The sequence below is a fragment of the Cydia strobilella genome, chromosome 22 (genome assembly GCF_947568885.1).
Source record: "Cydia strobilella chromosome 22, ilCydStro3.1, whole genome shotgun sequence".
Taxonomy (NCBI): Eukaryota; Metazoa; Arthropoda; class Insecta; order Lepidoptera; family Tortricidae; genus Cydia; species Cydia strobilella.
The window spans coordinates 2,847,952-2,861,122 of record NC_086062.1 but is presented as its reverse complement, the minus strand read 5'-3'; the positions used below and the strand labels follow the sequence as shown (position 1 = coordinate 2,861,122).

General features: G+C 36.4%; 1 protein-coding gene across 1 annotated transcript in view; it reads left to right on the top strand.

Moving 5' to 3' along the window:
• LOC134751435 (protein boule) overlaps positions 1 to 11,311 on the top strand; it is a 36,674-nt gene extending 25,363 nt beyond the window's left edge. The window contains exons 2-4 of the mRNA XM_063686844.1: positions 5,566 to 5,628; positions 10,211 to 10,391; positions 11,134 to 11,311. Of these exons, the coding sequence (XP_063542914.1) occupies positions 5,566 to 5,628; positions 10,211 to 10,391; positions 11,134 to 11,279 (390 nt within the window). The 3' untranslated portion in view covers positions 11,280 to 11,311. The remainder of the gene's footprint in view (positions 1 to 5,565; positions 5,629 to 10,210; positions 10,392 to 11,133) is intronic.
• The last annotated feature ends 1,860 nt before the right edge of the window (positions 11,312 to 13,171 follow it).

The following is a 13,171-nucleotide window of genomic DNA, read 5'->3' as shown; positions in this document are numbered from 1 at the left end:
GTTAACCACGGAGTGGGAGCCCCACTAGTCTAACCGGGGATCCGGCAGACCTCGTCGGCGATGGCGGGATAACTTGGACTACTTATTGACAGGCTGGCCGGATATAGCATTAAACAGAGACGAGTGGAAAAAGAGGGGGGAGGCCTTTGCCCAGCAGTGGGACACAGTGGGCTCTGAATAATAATAATAATAATAACAATAGTCCCAATGCCTGCTGCGACCCGTTCATGGGTGTCTATTGTTGCGCCTGTGAACGGGTTCCAGCAGGCGTTCTACATGACATTAAAGCTCTCCAAGGGGCCTCTACGTGTTGGATCTATATCCCCCACGCAAGCCTATCAAAAGACCGGGATGCATAGGCCCGTGATATCCAAAGAGATACAAATAATAATAATGTATAATGTATTGGATCATCATACACTAAACCACAGCAACGTATTAGATATAGATATTTTTATAGTTTTATAAGAAACTTTTTTTAAATGCTCGCGTTACTAAAAGGTCCACTAGAAATATACTTTGAATCAGGGACTTCACGTAGGTACTAATAACCCTACGATAAAAGGTTGTCAGTTGAACTGAGTTTACTGTCTGAACAAACTGTTAGAACAAATTTTTATTGCGTCTCAACTTCACAAGATACTCATTAGTACTGAGCTATAATTTGACCCTCTGTAAATCCGCCTTAACTCCTCCGCTGCCGTTTTAGTACTATTAGTTCAAATATCTAGAGGTTGATTCTATTTTGAAAACTTGTTATGGTTTTGATACGATCTTGACGATCTTCTTGGTGATTGGCGCGCATCTCACGCAAGGCTTTCAATTCATTTCACACGCACTAATCAGCGTAAGTGATCTTCAAGATCGTATCAAAACAAAATCAAAACCATAACAAGTTGTTAGATTTGAATCGGGCTCCTTATATTCCAGACTTCCCCATGTTGACCTATTTGCCTGGCCCCGTACATAACTGCCTGACCCTTTTTATGTGCCAAATAAATCTCTCAACGTTTGTATCCTCACGTCCCAGAATAATTTGCATGGCTGTTCATTTTTACTGTTTATCGTGGGGAAGGTTAAGCCAATTACTTTACTTAAAAAGCTCGTTTTCGTTTAAAATATTTTCTTCGGTGAAATAAAACTATGAAATCGGATCCCATATTGGGATGTCCTCCTACAATTTAGGAGGGAATTAAATCTTCTCGGGTCAGAGGTGTAGGCTTAGAGACGGCGTAGCTTTATCGCGTATATCTTTACTTGAAAATAGTTGTAATGTATAACTAGCTTTATGAACCGATTTTGCATGTACAACCAGCCGTAAAGTTTATTGTGGTTCATTATTTTTATATGTGGGTAGTTTTGCACATTTTTCCTCAGTCACCCGTTGACCACGAACACTGTAAAGGGTTCGAAACGGGATGTATAATTAATTCAATATACGCGATATAATCCGATTTCATAGTTTTATTTCGTTGTCGTTTATTTGATATGTATCGAGATATTCGAGATGTATAAAGCAATTTCCAATTTTCAATGTACAACTTCCCTGAGGCTTCCCGTCCCTGTAAGTATAGGTAAGTACTTACTTCACTGGCTTACGGCCCGGCCGCGACATCGCGCGGCGGCGGCAGCGGCGATCGGCGGCCATAGGTGGGAACGAAAGGTCCGATCGCTGTGTCTCGCTCCAACCTATGGCCGCCGCGCGATGTCGTGGCCGGGCCGTCAGTGACCCAAAAATGATCTTGGCCTCTGACACAAGAGAGCGCCACTCTACCCTATCCTGCGCCACTTCACGCCAGTTGGGTATTCCGAGGGCGGACAGGTCTTTTAGGGCTTCGTCACTCCAGCGGTGTCTGGGACAACAACTAATCAACAATGTACAACTACTACTACTCAATTTCTCAGACAAAATAAAGATAATATATACAATACAATATTAATGATATTTGTACAATTTTATCAATAAATGTATCTTATCTTATCTTATCTTATCTTATCTTATCTTATCTTATCTTATCTTATCTTATCTTATCTTATCTTATCTTATCTTATCTTATCTTATCTTATCTTATCTTATCTTATCTTATCTTATCTTATCTTATCTTATCTTATCTTATTTTATCTTATCTTATTTTATCTTATCTTATCTTAATCCCCATCCAGTTCTTAATTCTGACAATTTATTACATTACTTGTAACATCTGCTACCCAAAGTTTGTTGGGAAGATATCGCTTTAATAAGACCACCGATTTAACTATAAAACTCCCGTGAGACTCAAACATATAAAATTATTTTAAAACGGGTCATTTACGTATTATTAAGTCGAATAACTCGACATGTTTCGATCCAATTTACGAGGATCCTCTTCACGGAGCAACGACACGAAGCAAATTGGATCGAAACATGTCGAGCTATTAGACTTAATAATACGTGAGTGACCCGTTTAAAATTAATTTAATAAGACCACCGATTACCTGTTATTACATCGCTAAAGTTAGACATTCTAACTTTTCATAACAGGAATGCCTGAAAGATCTAATAAAGTATTCAGTAATATTGCCAGTTTCACAAAAGGTATTGCAGCTATTTTTTCTTATTGCATATTTCATTGAATCGCAAAAACGTCTTCTTTGTAAGAACTGAGAGCTTTACTTCTTTATACCCGACTCAACTGCGCGTAGCGTTCAAACTACTTAAGTTATGATTTGACGAGTATCTCTAGTATATTGTGATAGATACTCTTACTTCACAATACAACACTATACTACTTATTAACACACAAAAATTTTAATCTATTTAAACCAAACATGAAAATCAGATCAGTAGAATTTTCCCTATTATTTACGCCATAATCGAAATTAACCCCCCGACGCCGATGAGTCCGAAACATGTCGCCAAAAGCGACTTAAAATACTAGTGAGTGTAACCGTTGTGATCTAAATATTTTTAAATATTTTAATAGCCCATAATTGTGAGATAATAGGTAAGGTAACTGAATCAAAGGGTTTGATACAAAATCTGTGTATGATCTTGATTATTTAAGCCTAGTCCGGACTACGGAGTATTACGTGTCCGAACACCAAATATTTAGTCGAGTATATTAAATAGTCAGTGAATTAGTCGTGTGGATCCATTTTATTCTATTTTTTCTGGCAAGTGACCCTCCCCCAACACTTTTACTAATCTACTTGACTAAATTTTTAGTGTTCAGTTACGTTTAGTAACTAATATAACTCGCTACCCGACTAAATTACTGGTAGTCCGAACCAGCCTTTCATTTTGAAACTCTGCCTACTCACAAGGTAGCACGTTCGTCTGCAGTGCGAACGATTTTAGTGACCGAAATACTCGCCACTCGACTAAATTACTAACTAGTCCGAACTAGGCTTTAGTATTAAATTCTGAAATAGTACACTTTCCGGGTTGTTATTCCAAACTGCTTACAGAGAAAAGAATGACTCATTATTATTCACAACGGCGGGCCTTAATCGCGTAAAATAAGTTTTAAATTTACCTCCGACGTTTCGAGGACGGCGTTGTCCCCGTGGTCTCGGAGAAGACTGGCTAAAGTGGACACCAGCATCTTCTAAAAGAATGACTTACGCTAGCTACGAATTTCTTAGAACCTGGCACTTGTGTGCATGCGTGCGTGCGTGCGTGCGTGCGTCAAAAACCGGTCAAGCGCAAGTTTATTTAATTCGTACACCGAGAGTTCCGTACAAACTGTCAATTATATCTCATGCATGCATCGGTTCAGCTTGCGCGACCTAATGTATAATGTGTAATGTATGTATGTATGTAATGTGTGTAATATATGTGTGTGTGTGTGTGTGGTTCGTGGTAGGCCCTCTAATTACACATATACACATATCATAACTCTCGGTTCATTGTTATAATGGTTATCGTCTCGATGCCTTTGCTTGCGACACCAATTGGAGTATAAGGCCCGTGCTGCTGCGACAGAGTTGCAAATCACATACACGGGAAGGCACTTTCCGGCCTTTGTCGAATTAAGGTACGCGTACACGCTAGCACAGGTGAGGGTGTAAGGCACAAGCGTTGGGAAATTAAACTAAGTACCGTCAACTGGGGTGAATAGGGACAAAACTTAAAATGTGATTTACCTGACAATTTTTCAAAAAGTAATTACACAAATAGTATCATTCGATTGAAAATAATAGTAGATTTTGAATGATATAATTTGTGTGGGTATTTTAAGAAATTGTTAGGTAAATACTTTTGATATCTGGCTATCACGGTTCATGAGACAGTCAGACAGCGGAGTCTTAGTAATAGGGTCCCGTTTTTACCCTCTGGGTACGGAACTCTAAAAAAGTTAAACTGTGTCTGTGTCCATCGAAATTTGAATTAACTAGTAAAACTCGCTAACTCCTCTAACTTAACCTATACATTTCCGTAAAACCGCCTACTGTAGCAACAATGCGTTCAAATTAAGCAGAAATAGTGTGTCGGCAGTGACACGGCAGAATTTATCAAACCACCCTGTTTATTAGGGCTATTAAACGACGGTGACCTGATTAGGTTGTTTATTTCCAAACAGGGCACTTATGGAGGAAATACCAGGGTCATTATTTTTGTAGTAGGGTAGGGTAGGAAACAGTGGTTCGGAAAAAAATTGCCGGGTACAGTGGCTCAATCAACCTAATTATTTTATTTATTTATTTTATTTAATTTCTTAACAATATACATTGCATTATTAATTGCATTGCTTAATTCCAACATGATAGAGGCGATATTGGGGCCACTGAGCCACTGTTTCCTACCCTACCCTAATCGCTTCCGTGGAGACATAGATAATTTGTAGGAGCGGTTGCAGATTTTAATAGCGTATACGGTAAAAGCAACAGATACAATATATAACTTACTGCTAACTATTAATTTATACAACCATTATGCCAAAAATATTTCAACGAAAGTTAGATGGATGAGTCGCTCTTTGCCAAAAATATCGGCGATGAGAGCGAAAAGTCTCAGCTAGGCCTGTTTTCCATTTGGACTAGCAATGTGGTAAAGAGAATTTTCAAATTGCAAAGCGTCCATGAAATGTTTTCGGCATTTTTTGGATGTGAAGATGTGAAGGACAAAAAACAGTTGCTTTAGCAAAGTCTAGAGCCACTATCTAGGTAACCAAACAGGACCTGGGCTTCTTTAGGAAACATACTAGAAATACACAAAAGAAGCGACCTCGGAACAATAACTTTTGGTAGGCAACTTTTTGCTAACATTAGTCGACAAGATTTGATCTTATAAATATTTCTTTGGTCAGCGGCCGGCCTTTTAAGAACTTAGTAAATACGGATTTTAGGCCTTTATTGACCCGAAAAGCACTAAGATAAATTGTTGCTGCAGTGTTTTTTGGTGCAGCAATGTTGCAAGCTGGACTGCATGAAATGTTAATAATCCGGCACTGCACGAAATGTCAAATATTGACATCGGCTTTGACCATTTCTGACTATAACCATTACACCAAAAATACACTATGACTATAAATACTTTAATATCCACTTAACCACTTGCTCATTAGTTTGTTTCTTTATTTCCAGAGTGGAGGTGTTATGTTCTCACCGCTGGGCCGTTTGCGAGTGGCACAGGCGGTCAGAAAGCAGGTAATACTCAAACAGTTCTGTCTACGTGTATAGATATTGACATTATAGATGATATTTTCACACAGTTTATTATATATTACTTACTTAATGGCGCAGCGACCTAAAATGAGACTTAAAATTTTTATCTTATTTTATTTATTTTCGCCCTCTTTTATAAATTTATTGACTTTCCTCTATAGTCTATTGTACGCAGTGCTATATTTGTCTGCCGTTCTTCATCAATTCTCATCTACTCAAAGGTTAACTGGAAGAAATCCCTTAAAGGGATAAGTTCGCCTTTGTACTGCTTATTTCTGTGCCATATTTGTGTTCTATGTCTTTGTACAATAAAGAGTTTATACATACATACATACATCAGTCTTGGCCTCCGACACGAGTGTACGCCAGTCGTCTCGATCCTGTGCCATCTCCCGCCAGTTATTATATATTAACCATAGCATTTTTTGATTATTACAAAAGTTGGGAGCGTAAAACAAAGTAATCTAGTCATATAGTTACTTACTTCTCTGGCGCAGCGACCCAAAGTGTGTCTTGGCCTCCAACACGACTGTTCGCCACTGATCCCGGTCCTGTGCAGTTTCTCGCCAGTCTTGAACCTGGAGCTCGCGCAGATCAGCGTTCACCACATCCGCCCATCGATACCTAGGTCTAAACTAAAATAGATGTCTTATACTATAGAAAAAGTGACCAAGGGCCCTCGAGTGGCGAAGGCCGGATATGAAGCGGCGTCTTCAACTTACGCCCTGAAAATCTTCGAAAAACTAGGCGTCTTTGACCGGCCGCCGCCACCGGAAGGCTTGGTCACTTTTTCTTTAGTATATACCATCGAATTTAGTTCATAATTTACATATATACCATATACCTAACATGTTTCTACAAAAAAAAACACATCAAAATATTTAATGAAATAAATTTATTTGTTCCCAAAGTGTTTTATGCCTAATAAATAAGTTATCGGATGGCGACTGCATGCCTATCCCTTCCCATTAGTAATGCGTTACGCATGAAAGTATTTACATGAACCTCAATCCACCCATGACCTCAAAACTGGAATGCTAACATCCCCACATTAGGGCTCGCATTAATAAAACAGGGCATCAAACCCGCGACCTTTTGCAAATGGCCCATATGTTCTCATTGCTCATCGAGAGGCGATAGATTGCTCTTACAAACCAGGATAACCGGGACTTGGAGATCTTTTGACGATTCAAAAGAGATTGTAAAATCCTACTTGATTAATAGTTATTTGTTTATACAAGGGTGCAAAGTTGTATTTCACCCGCGAGTGTGGAACTGAAACACGAGCAAGCGAAAGGATTCTAAAATAGAATCCTGAGCGTAGCGAGTGTTTTAACACACGAGACGAGAAGTAAAATACATTTGCACCCGTGTGTAACACAAAACTTTTCCCCTCACTATAGCGAGGAAAGTGCAACATCCACAGGCGTTAGATCGTCTTCATCACTGGAATCACTCATTTTTTTACGATAATACGATATTATAACAGAATAAAACTCTGGAAGTTGTGTATTTTTACGTGTCGGTGAGAAAATGTCTCAGGACAATGTTGACAATGACATTTCTGACGATGCGTTTTGAAATTGCATCGACTCAACTTGTGCGTTCAGAATTACATTCAACATCATTTAAAAAAACAAATGTTTCTTATGGAATTTAAGGTTAATGACTTAAAATCATTAAATAAAGCTAAATTTGGTATTTTTTATTAAATTTTCAAACCATTTATTTAATGATAATTAATATCGAACGAACCATTATTATGAGCGTTTTACGTTTCGTTATCTGTCAAAAGCTACTTAAACACGCTCCATCCAAGGTCAAATTACTTTCCCCACTAGTGGATAAAATGCGTTTTTCCCCGCTTGTTTTAAAGGATAAAAGACGGCTTTCCGAGCTAGTGAGGGGAAAATGAAATTCTAATTCTAATGCATGACGACCATGACAATTAGGGACTATTTTAACTACCGTCCGATGGACCTTAGAAGTAAAAGAAATGGCATTCATATTTATGACATTTAGTCATATAGGTATGTTTTTATCTCAAAATATATTTGAACATGATTGCTACGAAAATCTAAAAAAATGAATCTCATCTTACTTAACTTTTGCAATGTGGTCACAAGAATATAAAAGTCATGGTAATTACAGTAAATTGATATTTAATTTTTATTTTACACATGAAAAAGACGTCATTAAGCGCCACAAAGATCTTCTTTATGCTCATATAGTTTTCTGTATGTTGCCATCAAAGATATGCTCTTTTGGTAATATTGTACGTTTTTTTAATATTGGCATTTTCGTATCCCATACCTATAGGCGTAATACCGTCTATTAAGCGTAGTCTTATACTTACAAGCAGATGTGCAAGTGGTGGTAAGTTCCTAAAAGTTCGATAAGTTCTCGGCAAAAAAAAAAACCCTAAATGAGCACTTAATAACTACCTATAGTTATGGTGTTTAGATTTCAAACAGTCCCCTTACGGCTTATCCTTTGTCTATTGTTAAATGAAACCGCACGTGCTACTATACTAGTACCTTATTTTATACCTAGCATACTTATGTAAGTATTGTATTGTGCCTTTTATTTTTTTTATTTTCTCTCGACTTAACAAGCATAGGTTTCAGCTAAAATTCAAGTTAAATAGCTTTTGGTTTGCCTGATTGCTTTGAATAATTACTTTTCTACATTTTGTATTTCATTAAGTTCCCTTTGAGCTTTTCTGTTAATTAACTAGTGGAAACTGTTTTGGCTTGTTTTTTATTAATATTAATTCATATTGTGTAAGATTGTAAGCTGTTTGTTTCCCAATAAAAAAAAATCAGGAAAATAGTTACAGGATACGAAGGAAACTTTCATTTAAATTTTAGAAATGAAAAATTTCGATTCTAGTATAAAATTATACTTCCGAAATCTTACTATGTCGAAATTTCGCCATTTTGGAAAGTTTTAAACGGCACATGTGTCAGAAACAAATATCCGATTTTTAAAAATATTTGTAAAATCATCATCAATATTGAAAGTTGTAAATTTTTGACATTCATTTGGTTTGCAGTTGGAGTGGTTAATAATGTTTTTTTAGTAAGATTAAATGGCGCAATCAGTAGGATGGTTCTAAACATTGTACTCTGTTTTTTTATTACAAATATTATAAAATTTAAAGTAGTGGTAACTTTTTCCTCCAACATTAAATCAGAGTAACTATACACTGAATTTTTGAGTCGTTTACATGTTATTGTACCGCAATATTAGATATTATTATAATAGGATCCCTAGCATTTAGGGAGAAAAGGTTATTTTAAAACTACTTTTGAGGTTAGAAAAATTCTAATCTTAAAAAAACGGGGTTCATATTAGACTCGCCAACCTAACCTAACCATTAGAATACCCGCCTGCCATTCCTTCTTAAATAATTATGCGTGGAGTAAGCTATTTCAGAGCGGGTCGATACGGACTGAATATTTGAGGCATCTGGAAGGTTGGATCTGATCAATGGGATGCTGTAGAAGAGATTTGCTTTTGATCAGATTTGGGTTGAGATTTTTTAATGTTATCTTATCGTGCATGTACTTACAGCAAAATATTTCTGCAGAACATAAATACTAGAACTTTTGTGTCCATTGAATTTTGAAATAAAAATTTAAGGATGTTAAATAAAAGAAATGACGAAAGAACCAGTAAACGCTGAAAAATAGAAGTGCTGACTATTCTCGAAGATTGCGAGCACTTGTTACTTTAATTTTAAATTATACATAAACTTGACAAGCGCTACTAGTTTCGTGGAACATGATTGAATTTTTGTAGTAAGGTCAACTTCAGGCCAGATGGAAATAACACTGCTTAAAGTGTACAACTACGTATGACAGTCACAGTGGCAGCGTGGCGTCGATATTCCAAGGGATTCGAGCAGGGTGCACTCGCCACATTCGATTGCATTTGTTTAAAATGGACGCTACACTCAGTTTGAACCATAGACATGGTATATACAAGTAGTTATAGACGCGCCACCGAGCGACCGGGAGTAAAAGAAAGAATATTCATATAAAATTTGGGCAGCATAGGATTTTTTCTCTTTCACTTATAAATTTCGGTATTTCGCCATCGCCTCCTACCTATGATGCCACCCGGTCGGTGATAAGGACAAAGCATGGCACTATTTTCTCTTTCCTCTTATAGGAATCGTAAAAAGACTTTCTCTATCAAAGAGTGTCAGGCCCTTGGCTTGAACAATACGAACCTTTCCTCACTGAGGTCTAGTTCTGCGAGAACAATTATTTACTGCATCCCATAACAATCATACGTGTTCAGTGAACACTGTTCATAACTGTTCATCCTGTTTTTTGCATTACAGCAATAAGAAAGGCACATCCCGCAAAGGACGGTATGCAAAAAGTGGTGAGAAGTTACTGGACAATGTCATCTAGCTTACTCGTATAGTGGCAAAACCGAATAGCAAAATTCGAACATATTTGTTCTTTATAGTCTTCGTACTAGAGAATGACGTTGATCAATCCGTCAATGGTAGGTCTCAGCTCTAATTTCATAGCTTCTTTAAAATTTTCAGATGAGCCAACTACCAGTCCTAGGCTCCGAGGCGGCACCGCTCCCCGCCCCTCTCTGCTACCAGTTGTTATGCGCGCCCCCTCTGGCGCCGTTGCCCGCGTGCGCGCCCTGTGAACTGCCACCGCCACCGTACGCCATGTATCCACTGCCGTTTGACAGTACGTACATCATTGATAGACAAGGTAACTTATTTATTTACTTACCAGATCCCATTTTACTCCTTTGTGAAGAGAATTATTGATCCCTGTCTTCTAATGTCTGTTGTTCTATCACTCTTCTCATAAAATATCAATTCATTATCTCTCTCAATCTCTCATTTTATCTTTTTTAATCTAGCTCAAGAAGTTTTCTTCCGCAAAGCCAGGGAAATATTATGTATAAAACATCGTATTCTTTGTTGGACCAATCAATAATTTTTTCGTCGTAGAGGAAGTACCGAATCTGTTCTAAAGAAACTGTGTAGAATTTGTTAGTCCTATTTTTCCTGTTTTAAATTTGATATCTAGAGAAAAGTATAAGGAAAGTCCTTGGTGTTCATACATGGATAAACATGAATGTATTATTAATTTTATAATTTTAATAATAATTGTATTGTTCTTCTAATTGTAAATAATTTTTGAATATGACGATGTACAATTACTACAAATAAAATATATTCTATTCTATTCTATTCTATTCTATTCTATTCTATTCTATTCAATTCATGATATTGCGCCCCTCTTTCTTTAAAATAAATAGATGACCATCAAATTTACTAATTTTACTTTCTTCCAGCAATATTTGGTATATTCTTCAAATTTAACTAATAAAGGGGCAAAATATACAAATAAAAATAAAATGTGCGCCTATTGAGATAAAAATAATATACTTTTCTTTGGTCCTCAGCAAAAAATAAAATAATCTAAATATTTTAAATTATTTCAGCAACCCCAGCGCTTTACGCCCCGCCAACGCAGTACACTTTAGTACCAGCGCCATACTCCGCCTGTTGCGAGCCCTCATGCTGCGCCCCCCTAGACAAGCAGCCCCGCGTGCCGCCACCCCCTCTTCACCCTGCGTATATCTACTGAACCGTTCGTTGAGGGGTTTGCGATGGAGACTAAATGCTATTCAGAATTTAGTTTTTTATTAAAACATTTGCTTCCGAGACTAGATGCTGTCGTCATGATTTTTCTTGATTTCTTATTGTATGATGCCTGTGTCATATTTTTCTGGAATATCTATCAAAAGTTAATTTCAGCTAAAACTAAGTTGTCCATAAAAAATAACCATCTGCAACACACCCAACTTTATTGTTCTTTCAACATATTAGCCTCAGTAAATAAAGGAATGGAAAAAGACAGCTTTTTGTAAGTAGTTGACATATTGATAACACTTCACATTTGACATTTTGTAGACGAGAGAGTTTAAGCGAGCAAAATGGAATTTGAGGATAATATTGCTCCTGCAAATTTTTATACCAACATGTAAAGGGAAACCACAATACGAGAATTTAATTGTGACACATTATAAAGTTATTATAGGCCATGAATTATTGAATAATTTTCTTTGTAAAACAGCATCTAGTATATCAGTCCCGTCGCAATTCTTCCTCATTTCAAGTTATTTTATGATTTCCCACCGGACTAAAAGCTAAATTAAAATCAGTTTTTATTTTGGACCGTTCATTTACTCAAGTCTTCCAAACATCACCATGCTCAATCCAACTTACATTATTATTTTTTCCTTAATGCGCGCTCGATTTCATTGTCGACAATGAAAGTTAGGAACGTTTAAGTGGTGCAAGAAGTGTTCAATTAGACTTTTGTCTAATCAGGTGTGTTGTTTTTGACGATTTTGTCTTAGGGCGTCTATCTCTTACATTGATAACAATGTAGTTAGCTTCAGTTAGATGTAAGAGTGAACAGGTTTCACGTGCTATCATTATTATTATACGTCTATAGATGCATCAAATCGTACGCTTTAGTTAGGTACAAATAGTGAAAATATAATCAAATCACCATAATAACATACTTATGTATTTTTTAAACATTGATGCTCGGATGTGTTTTACCTACAGCATCATAATTGATATTATCTTAAACATGTTTATTTCTTTAAGTTTAATTTATGATGATGTAGGTACTTTATAACTAGAACATGGTCTACTATTCTTAATAAGTACGAGTAATTTTTCAAAACTTATGTCTTGGTGTTGTGGCTTTCATTGTAAAAAAAAAATAACATTTTGTTCTGGAAATTGGAATACATTTATTTATGAAAAATAGTGAATAAAAAAAAACAGTTTTGGAATGATTTGTCCAATCGCTCTTTTCTAAAGTGGTTTGAAACATCTATAGAAATATTCATAAGCATAAGAATGTGCGATTGTGCATGGTAAGCACAACGAATTGCACAAAGATAAGTTGCTAGTATAGAAGACATAAACTCTAAAAGACAGATTTGTTACTGCTTGTTATCCTTTAAAAGGAGTTTTGTTTACCCTAGTATAAGATTGTTTTCGGATTCCCATACCTAGAACAGAGAGAAATATTTTTTAAATATTTAGTTTTTAATGTTACTGTTGAAAGAAGTCTGGGGTCCAAAATGTGATAAAGGACTATCGATTTTAGATCACCAATTCACCAATCAATACCGAGAAGAATTTATAAATTGACAAATTTTCAAACTATAATGACCCACGTGGTGATTTTGAAGTCAATAATCCTTTACCCAATGTTTTAATTGTGTTGGAAAATTTTAGGCATATTATTGATAATAATCCTGCAATAACTAATGATAATGTTATAGGCGAAATGCCCGCTACACCTTTTAATAAAAAACAAGTTGATAATAACGTAGATAAGGGGCAATGTTCTCTGTTACTGAGAATTCATAGCACGGTGATGTTTTTCACAAGCTTGCAAACATGCTACCAGTCGATTTGGATCATCGTGTTAAGAATTCTAAAGACCATTTTTTA